Source organism: Columba livia, chromosome 19 (assembly GCF_036013475.1).
Source record: "Columba livia isolate bColLiv1 breed racing homer chromosome 19, bColLiv1.pat.W.v2, whole genome shotgun sequence".
Taxonomy (NCBI): Eukaryota; Metazoa; Chordata; class Aves; order Columbiformes; family Columbidae; genus Columba; species Columba livia.
In genome coordinates, this window is record NC_088620.1 from 10,311,627 (window position 1) to 10,327,246 (window position 15,620).

The following is a 15,620-nucleotide window of genomic DNA, read 5'->3' on the forward strand; positions in this document are numbered from 1 at the left end:
CCTGGGCAGTCTGTTCCAGTGCTTCACAACACTTTCTAGGAAGAAATGTTTCCCAATATCCAATGTGAACCTTTTCTGGTTGAGGCCATTTTCTCTCATCCTATCATTTGCTTCTCAGGAAAAGAAACCAACACCCTCCATGCTACAACCTCCTTTCAGGTAGTTGTAGAGAGCATGGGCAAGAGATTGAACAAACGGGGAGGCTGGTGGCCACAGTCATCATGGCTCTTACCATCTTGCAACGGGTAAGAACTCATGCCAGAAAGGGCTGTTGCTTCTCCTTCTGTCACTCCAGCTTGTGCTTTCCTCTGGAGCACAGCTGCAGCTCCTTCCAGGCCGTCTCCCTGTGCACTCACTAAACATTTCCGTGCAATGCCAGGGAGAAATGTTTCCAAGGGAAAGGCAGGAGGTGGCAGGGCAGGAAGATGCAGGGGCAGCCCCTGCCCCTTTTCATGGACGATGGGGGGTGAGGCAGCAGCAAGAGCTTCAGGCTCTGTGCTGTAAACCCACACGGGCTTTTTTGTCCCCACTCCCATCACTAAGCTAATCAGGACCTTGGCCTTGGATGAGCTTCAGCCCATGCAAAAAGCTGATGGGGGAGGAACCCTCGGCCGCTCCGTTGCCAAACCACATAAGCTCAAGGCTCTGTCTTTCCAACCCTCACCCTAGATCTCGGTGGTTGGTTGGCTGGGCCTTCTCAGCACAGCAGCCCTGTCTCAAGGGAAAAAAAAAATATAAAACCAAACTACCGAATAAACATTTTGCAACCTGCCCTGTCCTTGAGCAGCACATGGAGGCGCCTGGGGCTTTCTGAAAGTCCCATTGGGGCTTTGGAGTGCCCCAAAAGCACCCAGAGATCCTCAGGACCACCAAAAGGCACACTGAGAGGTCTGGGGCACACCAAAAGGCACATCAATGCCTGTCAGGACAGCAGAAAGCCAAACAGATGGCCTTTGGATGCACAAACAGCCAAGCCAAGGGGTCTTGAGGGCGTGGAAAGACACACTGAGGCTGCTGGGGCTGTGAATGGCAGATGAGGAGGACTGGAGGCACCAAAAGGCCCAAGTAGGGCTTGGGGACAAACTGAAAGTCACATAGAGGTTCCTGGTCTGCAGCAAATGGCAAATAGAGACTTCTGGGGTGCACTGAAATGCACCCAGAGGAATACAGTGTGCCCTGGGATGTCCACAGGGGATCCTGGACTGCACCGAAAGGCACAGCGGGGTACACTGTGCATCTCAAAAGGCATACTGAGACCCTGGGGAGCAGATGTGGCAGGACAGGGTGAGCCAGAGGAGAAGGGGTGTGCAGGTCTAGGGGTGTCCTGAGGGACCCTCCCAAACACAGACAGCAGCTGGGTCAAATCGAGCTGCTCCCCCCAGCAGTGGGGCAGAGGGAGCTTGGCATCATCTCAGGGGACTCCAGGAGGAGGAAAAAGAGTGAGTTCCAGAAACAGAGCATCCTCTCCCTGGTCCACAGGGAAATGTTTGCAACATGGGGGTGCAGCCAGCTGTAGAAGGGCATGGACCACCGCCTGCCCAGGGCTAAAGCCTGGTTGCCCTGCTGCAGCGGCCCCTGCAGACACGGGGTCTCCTCCAGAAGTGGGGCTCCTTGCACAGATGGTGGTAAATGACTACAATGTAACCCATGAAGATGCAGAAGAAAATGCTCGCCATGAAGGAGAATGGTCCGATGATCAAGAAGGTGATGTAGTGCCGGACAGACAGTGGGACCTCCTGGCACTGACTGAAGGACTCATTTCCAAAGGCCATGATCGGATACCTGTTCATCTGCTCCGGGACTCTGCAGAGGAGTGAACTCTTATCTGGAAGAGAAAAGTAGTGCTGATGGGCACACTGGGCAGCTGGGACAAGGCGGGTGTCAAGCACAGAGAGGATGGCAGGTCTGTATGTGACAGATGGGACCAGGGCAGCACAGGGACCAGGCTGGCCACTATCACCCAGAGCAGGGTAAAAAGAAGGGTAGCAGTCAGTGTTCAGGGCTCATCTATGTCCTGTGCCCTGGGGAGTGGAATGGGATGGTGAGGTGGGCATAGTGCTGGAGGGGGCACTGGAAAATGGGTTTGGGGCAGGATAGGATGGGGTAGGATGGTAGATGGGACAGGTAAGGTGATAGGCCTGATTTCCAGGGGACAGACATGGGCAGCAGTGAGCAGCCAGTCTGGAGATGCCACAGAAGGTCCCAGCCAGCACAAGGGACCCAGGCTAGAAGGAAGCAGGAGTGGGTGGCAGCAGAGGAAGAGACACCACTGGCAGAGTTGTCTCTCACCCAGGTTCATGAAGGAAGAAATTTAGGATCAAACCCATGTTCACAAAGGCACTGGGGCAGGGGTTGAAGGCACTGAGTCCTGGCTAGGTCAGCGGTGATGCCCATCTTGACACACAGTTTCATCGTGCCCCCTCAGGTGCCCGTTGCCCTCACCATGGCAGGACTGGTGCCACTGCTGGGGACAGCACTGGCTGCCTGTCCAGGCAATCTCTGCTGGTGACCAAGGACCAAGGGAGGGCAGCAGGGACCAGAGCCAGGAGTGAATCTATCCAAGCAGGAGGCTGCCATGGCCTCAGGACGGGTCCCGGGGAAGCTCGCTTTACCCCAATGGGCATCAACTGCACAAGCCCACGGCCAGCAGGCATCCACGTGCCGAGTCCTGCCTCAGCACCAGTGGGGTGACCAGCCAGTGTGGAGCAGGTGGGGGCTTTGGGACATGGTCCTCCGGGCACTCACCTTGCACTTTCTCCCTGTTGTGGCTGAGCCAGCGCCAGAGGGGCAGGATGTCACAGCTGCACGCCCAGGGGTTGCCCCGCAGGAGGACGGCTCGCAGCTGGGGCAGGGCGCCCAGCACGCCCGGGTCCAGCTGCCCCAGCTTGTTGCTGACCAGGTTGAGCGTGGCCAGGCTGGTGAGGGGCAGGAAGGTTTCGGGGCTCAGCGTGGTGAGGTGGTTGCTGCTGAGGTCCAGCTCCTGCAGTGCCCCAAGCCCCAGCAGTGCCCGACTGTGGATCATCCCCAGGCGGTTGTGGGACAGGCTGAGCAGCCGCAGCCCAGGCAGGATGAGGAAGGAGCGCGGCCCCAGCACAGTGATGAAGTTGTAGCCCAGCCACAGGGTGCTGGTGTTGGCCGGCAGGCCCTGGGGCACCTGGCGGAGGCCACGCTCGCTGCAGTCCACCTCCTCAGCAGAGCAGCGGCAGACAGCGGGGCAGGCTGGCGAGGGCAGCGGGTGCAGGAGGAGCAGGACAAGCAGGCAGGCCAGCATGTGTCTGGGGGCCCCCCAGCAGCCCATGGCTTCCCACTGAGGCAGCGAGGGCTCCCTGACCTCCGGTGCCGGGATTCCCCCACGGACGGGATCCCTGTGCCCGTCGCCTTGCCCAGCTACTGTCCCTGCCCCGCACTCTCTGTGCCAGGTGCTGGGCAGTGCCAGCTGCAAGGGGAGCAGGGGGACGCGCTTGGCTCCGTCCAGCCGCAGCGTTGCCCCCGTGCCGCTCGCCGCCACCCTCCGTCTGCAAACCCGGCGCAGGCTGCGCTCCCAGCCCAGTTTTTCTTGGGGTGGAGCTGTACTTTTTCAGCAAATATTTTTGCAGCGATGCCTGCCCTGGCAAGGTGTGGAGCTGTGCCCTTGTTCCCTCCCTCTGCCAGGCACTGTTCCAGCCAGGTAGGCAGCCAGCTCTGCATGGTCTGGCATTAACTGCTTGTGAGCGCTGCAGGCTGGAGAAAAGCAAAGCCAGACCTATCTCTTGGCCTCCATCATCCCCACAGGGCATCCTCCATTGGTATGCTGCCTCACCAGCCATGTATGAACAGCCTCTCCTGGTGTATGGAGCTAGAACCCTCATAGCTGGCTTGGTTAGGATAAACTTTGAATTGCATTGTCAAAAGGTCTAACCCCATCTTCTACACTGGCCCACCATGCCCAGAGGTCCTCAGTGGGAAGCTCTGCTGGGAGCCACGGGCCACCTCAATGAGCCCATCTTTTGGCCAGGTTCTGTTTGCCCCTGGAGTGGGAACACAAGCCACACCAAAATGAGGAAGGTTGGGATGTTAGTCCCATGGGCCACCCAGCTCCTCACCAGCAGGATCACACATCTGTGTGCACACAGGGGGACACCCAGGAGCCCCCACATGAGAAGGTGTGGGAAAGGTGAGCTCACTGGGCTACAGCTGCCCAAAACTTGTTTGCCCTTGCCCTGGCACAGCAGCTCCAGCACAAGAGGGCTCAAAGTCTGCCCCCACCCTGTTTACACCTGCTCTAATCTCAAAGCTGCCTGCAACCCTGCAGCAGAAGGCTGGAGATGAGAAGAGTCACTCCCCAGCACCTACCATCCCTGGCAGAGCTCAGGGGACACAGGGGGACCAAGGGACATGGGTGGCAGCACCTCATCCCACTCGCAGCCCAGAGCAGGGACCTGGAACAGACACCATCCTCCACTCACACCCTTGCAACTCCTGTTTCATTTGGGACCCCGCTGGTCACGGTCATGGAGAAATCATTGGCACCTCTGCCCCATGGCCAAAGGGCTGGAAGGGCAGGGAGGCAGCACACAGCTGCACCCAGGACAGGACCTGGATGTCCCCAAAGCCAGGGCAGAAGCAGCAGGTTTATTAATAGCATCCAGAGGAGCTTTGGTTTGTTTATCTATCCTACAGCAATCTCGGTTTGCTGCATTAATCCCCATCTGGAAATAATTCAGAGGAATCCTCCAGCCCAGCCCAGCCCTGGAGCAGGGCACAAACCCACAGCCACATGCAGCTGCGGCACCAGCTCATCCCACCCGCAGCTGCAGGCTCTATGGGGACTTGAGTTTTTAGGGGGCCCTGTCTCAAAATGCTCTTCCTCCCCAGGGTTCTCATTACCCACCTCCTGCAGATATCTGGGATCAGGTAAGAAGTGCAAAATTCCTCGGGGAGGGGAAAAAAAAAAAAAAAAAAAAAAAACAGAGAAGAAAAAAACACTACTAAAAGTAAGGCCATTTCCAATTTTTGTTCTCAGAATGCCCCAGAGGCTGCAAACCCATCTCAGCTCCTGCACCAGCCCCTCTCTGTCGCCCCACTGCACACCCCCATGGCATATGGCAGGAGAGCTGACCCCAGTGCCTTGCCTGCCAGGGACACTGGACCAGTGCAGGGCTGGTGCTGGTTGTGCCTCTCCATGCTCCTGTTTTTTGTGTATCAGCTGCACCCCACTGCAGTCGTGGGCTGGTGACACTTTGGGGTGCTGTACCCCAGCAGAGCCACCACTGTCCCTTCACGCACACTGCCAGTGCTCAGCAGAGCATGGGTCCCTGTCACTGCCCACCTCTCTGGAACAGGGGTCCCAGCACCATGCAGGGAGAACCCAGACCCCTGTCCCCAGCCAGGACTGCACCCACCGGTGTCCCCCTCCCCCGCTGCAATGCCTCCTCCTGCAGTTTTTGGCTCCACATGGAACAGTGCAGCCTGGCCCAGGGCCAGCACCAGGAGAGGTTGTTTGGAGCATCCGCTGTGCAAGAAGAGCTCAGGGAGACAATGCTGACTGATGGAGGAGTCCCCCAGGGCACAGGGCTCAACACCAGCCCTGCTCTGGCTGAGAGGAGTAAATCAGGATGCCCAGCCATCATGCCAAGACTGTTCCCACAAGGAAGTGATGGAGGGGCAGATGAACTTCTTCAGAGACTGGCTACTGGATGGGAGCAGCAGGGAAGTGCACAGAGGCACACAGTGAGGGCCAGGCTTCACAGCATGGGCCTGGTGCTGAGGGGATGTGGTGGAGCAGGGGTGGGAGCATGGAGACAAAGACCCAGCTATAGCGACAGGGCACCATGGGTCTTTGGCATCACTGTTGGACAACCCAAGGTGCTGGGCTGGGCACAGAGTCCTGGTGGCACCTTTGTGCCCGTAGTCGGGATGGGCCCATCACAGACTCTTCCCTCCGCTCACTGTGAATTACCAGGGGACAGTGAGACCCTGGGCAGGCCTGGGGTGCACACGAAGATGGACAGGAAGGTGCTTTAAGACTCTGTGTCAGCTTTTAGCCCATCCTTGAAACCTTTAAATTACTGCATGTTTTCATGTAATTAATGATGCAAGACAGGCAGATGCCAACCCCATGGAGTCCCTAAATCACACCATAGCTGGAGCTCCCCAGCGTGGGCTCTGCTGCGCACAACTCAGAGCTCTGACTTTCTTACAGCAGGTGACACCAAGTGGCAGAATTGTGCATGGGCGCTGAGCATGGTGTGGGTGCTGAGCATGGTGTGGGTGCTGTGCATGGTGTGGGTGCTGAGCACAGGGTGGGTGCTGTGCGCAGGGTGACTGCTGTGCATAGGGTGGGTGCTGTGCACGGTGTGGGTGCTGTGCACAGGCTGGGTGCTGTGCTGAGCATGCTGCATACAGTAGGGGTGCTGTGCATGGAGGGTGCTGTGCACGACATGGGTGCTGGACTCAGACCACAGCCCTGGCACTGGATGCTGGGGACAGCCAGGCACCAGGACTGTGCAGGGGACATGAGCTCACCGCTGGGCACGGGCTGGGGTTCCCTGCTGAGCCCCAAGGTGCAGCCGGTGGTGCCTGATGATGAGAAGTTGCAGGAGCTCATAAACCACATGGAAAACAGATGCAGAAAATGGACTCAGAGGAAGAATCACAAAAGCTGCCCAGGCAAAACCAAGCCCTGCTCCAGAACTGTGTTAAATTCCCCTGATGCAACCCGGTACTTCCCCATTTGGCCTCTGTTAAGCCCACACTCAGCTGTGTGGGCTCTCGTCTTTGCACTCCCCGTCTGGAGTCGGGCAGGGAAAGTCATGGAAAGACATGACCTGGAAAAGCAGCGGGGACGCTTCTGTCCAGGCTCCAGGCTGTGCGCAGGCAGGGATGTGGGGAGGACCAGGCAGGAAAACCAAACCTGGCACAAGCCACGGAGCACAAGGCCAAGCCAGAGCTCCCACAGGCTCTTTCATCCTTGATTTCAACTGTCCAGCTACCCCAACACCCAAATTTCTCATGCAAATGGCCAGCAGAGCAAACACTGAAAGGAAAGCAATGCGGCAGGGATGGTCAGTTGTCCCCGTCCCACTCCCACCGCAGGCAGGGCTCTCCCTGGGCTACCCAGGGCTTGTTGATAAATCTGACCAAGACGTGCAGCCCAGCAGAGCCAGCAGAGCCTTGTTTAATATACACGAAGCTTTCGGGGTGCCACACACTCCCTGGAGCATCCCTGTGTCACTGCTCTGTGCCAGGCTCCCATGTCCCCTACCTGGGGGACACTTCCAGGGGTGTCCGTGCCACATGCATGGAGAAGCCGGGTGTGGGCAAGCCCTGAGCAGGGACCGGGGGACATCTATGCTGGCTGGACCAGGTTTCTGAGTTGTCAGAAGGGTGGGTGGGCAGGATGATGGCGTGGGGGCATCCACATCCCCCCCGCATCACACCCCAAATCCCGGCAGGATGGACAGCGAGCCCCGAGCAAGCTGGAGCCCGTCCCAGGCTGCCAGCACAGCCCCACTGCTACTGTCCACACCTGAGTCTGGGGCATGGTGTGAGGTCCCCCAAAACAGTCTCAGACTGCACCGCAGGAGCTCAGCTGCCTGCACCCCTTGTGCTCAGCTCTCGAAGGCTGCTGTCACCCCACAGCACAGGCACGGTCGGCAGCAGCTGCGTCGGGGGAATGGTGCTGGAGGCACCATGTCTTGGCACAGCCCCACTGGCTGCTGGGTCACCACCTTCTCTTTGCACAAGGCCTTGGTGGCTGAGTCAGGCTGGGACCTACCAGCCACCCGGGGATGCTCCTTGTCAGCCTTGACAGCAAGGAAGGTAGCCAGGTCGAGGTCGAGCATGGCGACACCACCACGCGGCGTGGGGGTATTTTGGCGACACTGCGGGCAGGGGATCCAGCGCTGCTCGTTGGCGACGGCATCGAGGCGTTTGAGGCAGGCTTGGCAGAAGGTATGGCCGCAGTAGAGCCGGCGTGGCAGCCGGCTGCACAGGTCGTAGGAGGAATAGCAGATGATGCACTCGACCCGCTGGCTGCCCCGGCTCGGGGTGCGCGAGTGTGCCCCAATACACGGCCCCGTGTCCTCTTCCCTGGGGCTGCTGCTGGCCTGGGACATGCTGGGAAGGGGAGGGGAGGGTGAGACGAGCCAGCAGACCCGTGGCCCAGGTGTGGGATGTCACCTCTCATTGCATGCGATGTGTGGGAGAAATGGGGATCAGCCCATGTGATGGGGGCAGCAGCAAGTTCCTGGGGGCATAGAGCTCCCTGCCCAACATCCCTGCCTGCTCCTGCCTGCCCCATGACCAGCCCTGACTGGGAGAGCAGGACCCTGCAGCTACAGTGTGCCCTTCCCACTTCCCTGGGATGTGACCTCCCTGGTTCCACCATGCATCTCCGCCAGGAGCTCTGCCAAATGCCCCTCACACCACATGGGAGGTCGGAGCTCTCAGCCTGCCCAGGCGCTGGGCCAGTGGGCAGCAGCAGAACAGCTAGGGGCCCGGGGGGCAGCGCTCAGGGGACCCAGCAGTGCCACAGCCCACCATGAGTGTGCCAGGCTGCCATGGATGGCTGTCAGCAGCAGAGCATGGGTGTGCATGCTGCCTGGGAGGAGTTGAGAGGTCCAACCTCATCTAATGCAGGGTCTGGTACCAACTAGGGTACTTACAAACTGCTCCAAGGAAGCCACCACATCCTCACTGCCTCCCTGTGGATGACCCCAAGTATTCTGATACATGCATGCATCCCTCTCCTCCTCTCCCCCACTTTTCCCCAGCCCTACCTGTCCTGAGATGCTCCCCAAGTTCTCCAGGGAGGTGGTAGAAGGTCTGCACCATCCAGGGGGCTGTGGCAGTCCTGTGGGGAGCATGGGGGGCCCAAGCCGCCAGCAGTTCCCCCAGCGCGGTCCCAGCAGCTGCTAATGGCTCTGGCAGTGGGAGGAAGGGGCTCACCTTTCAGGGACTGGCACGCTATCGGATCCACTGCTGGGAAGCCAAGCCTGGGAGATTGGGTTACAAGCACGCAGATAACAAAGACCTCCGAAATCTAAGCCCCAGGAGCAGTCATTAACCGTCCATCTCTGCTTCATTAGCAGAAGAAACTGTCCTCGTGAGGCCAAGGAGCTCTGGGCTTCACTGTGGGCAGGGAGAACTTGGATATCAGCTGTACCTGGGTGGCAGCAGTGGAGTCTTCCACACCTTCAGCCATATCCCATGGCCAGGAACATCTGGGCAGATGTTGGCCAGTGGGCACACCCCATCACATTGCAGCCCATGCAGTCCCAGGTGCTCCAGGCTGCAGGGATGCACTGGGGGCTGCGTTACCCTCACCTCTACCAGGGCCAATGCTTGCCACCAGGATGGGGTGAGCCCAGCACCCCTGGATGACACCTGCAAGGTTCATGCATGGCCTAGGGGAGCTGACATCACCAGGGTGGTGGCAGATTCAGTCCCTGCAGCCACCAGCCCCTGCACGGCTCTTGGGCCAGCAGCAACGCCACAGCCTCTGTACAAAGCATGTTCCGAGCAAGGGAAGATTGAAAAGTGGGAGTGTAGTAGGGGGACAGATCCTGGACCCAGGACCCTGGAGGAGAAAAGCAGGTCCTGATGCCAAGATAGGACTGCAGGGACACCCAGCAGCGTTTCTGCGTGGAAGCAGGAGAGGGCAGCAGCTCCTGCTGCAGGCAGGAGCAGGCAGCAGTGCAGGCAGGGAGACAGGCTCTCCTGTGCTGTCTGTTACCAAACATTTCAGCAGCCCTCGGGACATGTTTCCAGCGCTGGCAAGGATGCCAGCAAGAATTGGGGATTTTGGAAAGTGAGAGTCCCGCAGGGTCACTGGGCTCTGCAGAAAAACTCAACCCCTGGATGCCGGTGCATGGGAGCGAGGCAGCAGAACTGGCAGCACAGCACCTGCAGGGACACAGTGGCTGTATCCTGACCCAGGATCCTGATAACTCCTTTGCCACGGGTCTCCCCAGGCCATGCACATGGGGTGCATGTGCCCATGGGTCCCCAGGCATGGGGATGTCACCCCATGGCAGGGCTTTGCCCTCTCCTTGCAGGTCTGGCAGAAGGCGAGGGATGGCAGGTGGCTTGGGACAGGGCTGTGCCAGGGAACTTGGTTTTGGCCAAACCCACCAGCCGAGGTGGGGCCAAGGGCCGTGTGCCCTGGGAGGAGCAGGAACCAGCTGCGTGGGATTCCCGCTGTGCCGCAGCATCTCAGGGCAGCACCCTGCATGCCCGCAGCTGGCTGGCAGCACCCGGGTGCCCAGGGATGAGCAGGCAGCAGGTGCCTGGGGATGGCTGTGCATGTCCCAAACCTGGCAGGAAGTCACTCTCCTACTCAAAGCACAGTGGTGGACTGGCTCACCTGAATCATGGAAGAGTTTGGGTTGGAAGGGACAATCAAAGTTCATCCAGTGCCCCCTGCCATGAGCAGGGACATCTTCACCAGCTCAGGTTGCTCAGAGCCCCGTCCAGCCTGGCCTGGGATGTCTCCAGGGATGGTTCATCCACCACCTCTCTGGCCAACCTGGGCCAGGCTCTCACCACCCTCAGGGCAACAATTTCTTCCTCATGTCCAGCCTGAATCTCCTCTCCTTTAGTTTAAAACCATCATGCTTTTGTCCTGTTGTAAAATGCCCTGCTACAAAGTCTGTCCCCATATTTCTGTCCCCACCTGCTGCAGGGCAAGGTTCAGAGCAGGTAGGTGTCAGTCCCTTTGGGCCATATGAAGCTCTGCCTGAAAAGACTGTATGGGTGAGAGGTGTTTGTTTCTGTGCACAAGTAGGGGTATGCCTGGCACTGCCCAGGGACAGTGACACTCCCTTGGCTGCAGACATGCCCACACACACACCCCCTGCCCTCCTGTCCCATTGCAGCCCCTGCCCATCAGTCCTCGTGTCCCCTCCCTGATGCCAGCAGAGCTGCATCCCATCAAGCGGTTGTGCCCACCTGCCCCTGGCCCCTGGTGCGGGGCCACGGACCCGGCTCATCTGCCCTGCACCCCTTGGTGACATGGGCTGTGCATCTGCCAGGCCACACAGGGTGACACTGAGGGCCACGCTGCCTGAAACCAAACTTCAGCCTTGGCTGGGCTCCGTGAGCCCTGGTGAAACACCCGAATCGGGGGACAGGGAAGGCATATCTGCAATCAGCAGCAACACGCCATTTGTGAGAAATGTCTTTTCCTGCTCCCAGGACTCATCCCCGAGCGCTGCAGGGACCTTTGGCACAGCGGGGCAGGGAGCGGCACCCGCAGGGGAGCACAAAGGTCTGATCCAGATGAGCCTGCGCCGTGCATCAGCACCCACACCCCAGACGCAGGAGGTGACAGTCACCCAGCACAACCCTCCGCACCCCTGAGCACCCTTCAAAGGTGAAACCCACCCAGGGAGCACCCACGGGACCCTGCACACAGCTGCTCATGTCACCCAGATCCCCGTCAAGGTCTGGGGCAGCACTGTGTGCCCTCCCCTGCTCACAGCCTCTGCTTTCCTGCTGCCTCCAGCTTAATCATTGCCCAGGTGTCTGGCAGGCAGCACTCTGCCCAGCTTCTCCCGGCTTGTTTGCCATCGCCCCAAGGTTAGGCAGAGCGACAGGCAGCGGTGACACACGGCACTGTCAGCAGATGCTGCACCCTGCCAGCACCCTGCCCAGGTCATGCCAGCTCATCCCTTGCCCCTGGCACCCACTTGATGTCAGCCCCAACAGCCCCCATGGTTCTGCCAAAGGCACCACATACCCCTTGGCATGTTTTCCCTCCCCAAACCGTGTTTGTCCCCACAGAGCACATAACCCCAGTACAGAGCAGCCTCTGTGGGGTGAGTGTTTCAGCCACACCACTGAGGTGACAGCAGGTCCCGGCCAAGCTCTGCGGCAGGGCTGGGCTGGTGTCCGGGCCGTGACAGCAAACAAGGGGTGGATCTGCCCGTCCTCACGCCAGCACTGCCCGCAGGCCAGGCAAGGAGAACAAGAATGTTCCTTGTGCAGAGCAGCGTGGGGTTGTGTCGCTGCCAACCCCCCCTGCAAGTTGCACCCCCCCGGCCACCCACCATCACAGGACCTGGGCCAGGCAGAGGATTCTGAGCTGGGGTGAAATGAGGAGCTGCACATCTGCCAGGCCACTGCCACCCCAGCCCAGAAGCTCCCAGGGGTGGTGGGAATTCGGGGGATCTCAGCGATGGTGCCTGCCAGGGGTGATTGGCTCCCAGCTCTGGAGGAATGTCCCAGTAACACTGGGCTCCTGGTTCTGGTATGTTCCCAATTGTGGCAGGATCCTAGTGCTGGTGGAACCCTGGTAGTGGTGGGCTCCGAGCAGTGGTGGGCTTCCAGTGCTGGTTGGCACCCTGGAGGTCATGGCCAGCTGAGGCAGAGCCACAAAGCCCACCCAGCTGGCCCAGCCAGGAGCCTACACCTTCCCCAGCCCCCCCAAAGCCCAGTTCTCTCTTTCCGAAAGACAGGACAGCCATCCAGCTCGGTAGGGCCGGGCTGAGCACCAGCCAGGTCCCCAGGCGGGCAGGAGCAGGCTGTACTGGAAACGCCGGCATGAGGGGAGCGCTGGGCCCGTGCAGCAGCGAGCTGAAGAGCTCAGTGTCCCAGCGCTGCTGCTGCAAGTCAGCAGTGCAATAGTTAAGCTTGGTTTTGAGTGGGGAGAGGGCTGTGTGCCCCCTGCACTGCCCTTCCACAGCCCGCCAGGGTAAGCAAGAAGTAACACAGGAGTCCTGGAAAATCCAGGGCAGAGGGAAGAGGCGTACCTTGGCAGGGGAGGAGATGGCTGTAATTTTATTTGCAGCACCCTGAAGTCATCTGCTAACACACGCACTCTTTCCAAGCCCCTGCAGCCCAGGCAGTTCCTGCAGCAGCCGCCGGTGCTGACGCAGCTGCCGCCTGGCAGCACGGCCGCCCATGGGACGCCAGCACAACGGCGGGCTTGTTCCAGGTTGGTGGCGCCAGCCCCAGCCGAAAACCCAGCCTGGAGCCGCCCTGGTGTGCTGCGAACAGGCCAGTGGGCTCCTCGCTCACCCTCCTCGGTGCCCAGGGGCTCGCAGAAGGTGAACGATGGGGATCTCCATCCCAAACAGGGTGTCCCAGTGCTACCCTGCTGCTGGAGCTGGCCCAGCCCTCCACACCAGCCCCAGCGCAATGTGGAGCCCCAAGCTGGGATACAGATACGGATGGGGTGAGGGGCTGTGCCCAGCTCTCCCTGAGCCTGGCAGGAGGAGCTGAATGGGGCCAGGGGTTTCTCGGCTCTGGGATGCTGACACACACACACCCATGCCATGCCATCAGGTGCTGTCCTGGAGCATGGCCCCACACTTTGCCATGCTTTGTCTGTTTGTCCTTCCCATCTCCTTCCCTCTGTCCCACAGACAGTGTGATGCTGTGAGCGTGGCACCACTCAGTTGTGGGGAGGTGGGTCCCCATCCCAGCTGGGGACGTGTCCTTGGCTCCTCTCCACCGCTCCAAGACAGCGATGATGATGCACTCCTCTGTCACACACACAGGGCTGCCACCACCCAAACCCACCCTCCAGCGGGCAACGCCTGCACCTTCCCCGGAGCTGGAGGTTTCCCAGCAAGGGCAGGCTGACAGGGTCAATGTACAGGATCGCAGGCTCAAAGTGCTGTCCCCATCTCCAGCGTAGGCACTTCTTGGTGGTATCTGCGTTGGCACACATTATCCCCAAGGCTCCTGGGCTTCAGCGGGGTGGGGGGACCTGTCCTTCTCCCTCATGTCCCACACTGGGCTCTCAGGATCTGGCAGGTGCCCATCACCAGCCTATCTGGCTGCAGATGTCCTGGGTGAAAAGCAACGACAGAGTCCAGCTGGTGCCACCTCCCAGCTGCCAGGTCTGCCAGGCACCAGAACAGCTCCCTGGGGTGTTCAGGCCACGTACACATGTTCCTGCGGGGCCATTTGGCCCTGTCCCATGGGCAGCAGGTCCCGTGGGTGCAGTGAGAGCCCTTAGGAGATGACACAGCAACACTTTCTGCAGGGGCAGCACTTGCAGCAGCCACACACCCCACCAGCCTCCTGCTCCTGGCCCTTGAGTGGCTTGTCCAGGGTGACAGTGTAGAAGGAGCTGGACGATTCCCCGTTGGGCATCCTCAGGCTGGCATAGGGGTTGTAGGGACGTGACCAGGACTTCCCGGTGGCAATGGTTGGGCTGTTCCGGCTGTCAGCAGAGCCTGCCTGCTCCTCCACACTGTAGGTGGGCACGGCCGCAGGATTGGCGATGACAGTGGGCTCGTCCTTCAGGTAGCGAGTGATGAAGCTTTGCTGGAACTGCTCCCGCGGGATGTTGACACTAGCATAGGGGTTCTCCAGGCTGACGCCACGATCCATCTCCCTGCTGATCGCCAACACGTGTGGCCCAGCTGGTGATGCCCACCTCCTGCAAGACAGAGACCCTCGTCAACCCAGAGTGCAGGGACTGTCAGTGCTGGGGTTGTTCCCATGGCATGGGGAAGGGACCCCCCAGCAGACCCCACTGGTTTGGGAGCAGGGTGGAGATCTGTGCAGCCCCTCTCCCTGTCAACCCCAGGGGACCCCAACGTGTCACCTTTGGCTGTGTGGCCCTGAGGAGGTGACACCTGGGCAGGGTGACATGGGGGTGGGCAGGGTGCTGAGGGGTGGAGGGGGGACTGGGTGGGAGACATGGTGCAGGCAGGACAGTGGGGTGGGGTAGAAGCTTCTGGGGGTAGGCAGGTCTCAAAGGTGGGGGGCGGGCACTGGGGAGAGGAGTGGGGAGCAAGTGCGTGTGGGGGAGAAGGAGAGGCAGGGTAAGGAGGGGACAAGACAGGGGCAGGAGGGACAGGGGCAGGGGGTGGGGTAGGTTGTGGGGAAGTAGGGGAACTGCGGCCCGGGGCAGGGAAAAGGGGCTAGTAGGGGAAAGGGGGAAGCAGAGGGGGGCAGGCGGGGGACAGGGAGGGGACAAGAAGGGGACAGGCGGGGGACAGGCGGGCGCGGGCAGCGGGTCTCTCCCGCCACTCACCGAGTGCGCGGCTCCGGCCGCTCTGCCGCCGGCTGCGCTTCCTCCTGCGCGATCGCCCCGCCCGGCCCGGCCCGCCCCGGCCTCGGCCCCGACCGCCCCGGTACCCACTGCCCGGCCCCTCCCGCCCGGCCCGACACCCGCCGCTCGGTCCCCGCAGCCCGGCTCGGCCCGGCACCGATCGCCCCGTCACCCGCCGCCCCGCCCGCCCAGCCCGCGGCAGCACGGGGAGCGGGGCACCAGTACTGAACAGAGGCAGTGGGCAGGGAACACGGGGCGCTGGCGAGACGCACTGGGCAGCGGGACAGCAGGCACCTGCACCCACTGCACCCCTAGCACCCCCCGGAGCCACCTGCCAGGCTCTGCTTGTCCCCATGGACACCAGGTCCCTGCAGCCTGGGGTCCCTCACACCTGCCTGGCTGTGTCCCAGCTCTCCAGCCCTGACACCCCAATGCCAGGAATCCCCTGGGGTCCGCATCACCGGGCAGCCAGAGGGGCACAAACCAAGTGTGCTGGACCTGGTATGTCCTGGGCATCAGGAAGATGTGTGGTGGGATGCTGGCTGTGATGTGAACCTGTGCCCACCAACAGAGCTATTTCCAGGGCAGGTGGGGGGGGCTGCCCTGTGCCTCCCCAGGGCATCGCAGGGGG

General features: G+C 60.7%; 3 protein-coding genes across 3 annotated transcripts; all 3 read right to left on the minus strand.

Annotated features, from left to right (window-relative positions):
- Window positions 1-1,395: 1,395 nt before the first annotated feature.
- On the minus strand, window positions 1,396-3,431 carry LRRC26 (leucine rich repeat containing 26). The gene is made up of 2 exons (XM_021300247.2): window positions 2,746-3,431; window positions 1,396-1,825 (listed from the first exon to the last, which is right to left on the minus strand). Exons 1-2 carry the CDS (start codon window positions 3,296-3,298, stop codon window positions 1,545-1,547), a joined length of 834 nt encoding a protein of 277 aa, XP_021155922.2. The 5' UTR covers window positions 3,299-3,431; the 3' UTR covers window positions 1,396-1,544.
- A 4,158-nt stretch (window positions 3,432-7,589) lies between these two features.
- Window positions 7,590-8,096, minus strand: RNF224 (ring finger protein 224). The gene has a single exon (XM_021300256.2). The coding sequence runs from the start codon at window positions 8,094-8,096 to the stop codon at window positions 7,590-7,592; it is 507 nt and encodes a 168-aa protein (XP_021155931.2).
- Window positions 8,097-12,732: 4,636 nt separating this feature from the next.
- On the minus strand, window positions 12,733-15,116 carry CYSRT1 (cysteine rich tail 1). Its single transcript, XM_065036158.1, has 2 exons — window positions 14,972-15,116; window positions 12,733-14,371 (listed from the first exon to the last, which is right to left on the minus strand). The coding sequence occupies exon 2, from the start codon at window positions 14,320-14,322 to the stop codon at window positions 13,942-13,944; it is 381 nt and encodes a 126-aa protein (XP_064892230.1). The 5' UTR covers window positions 14,323-14,371; window positions 14,972-15,116; the 3' UTR covers window positions 12,733-13,941.
- Window positions 15,117-15,620: the final 504 nt, after the last annotated feature.

What these genes read in the sequence shown, in the direction of transcription:
- LRRC26 (XM_021300247.2), bottom strand. Translation starts at nt 3,298, where the DNA reads ATGGGCTGCTGGGGGGCCCCCAGACACATGCTGGCCTGCCTGCTTGTC. An exon ending in CAACAGGGAGAAAGTGCAAG is followed by an intron (nt 1,826 to 2,745) that starts GTGAGTGCCCGG and finishes TTTCTCTTCCAG; the next exon opens with ATAAGAGTTCACTCCTCTGC.
- RNF224 (XM_021300256.2), bottom strand. Translation starts at nt 8,096, where the DNA reads ATGTCCCAGGCCAGCAGCAGCCCCAGGGAAGAGGACACGGGGCCGTGT.
- CYSRT1 (XM_065036158.1), bottom strand. Translation starts at nt 14,322, where the DNA reads ATGGATCGTGGCGTCAGCCTGGAGAACCCCTATGCTAGTGTCAACATC.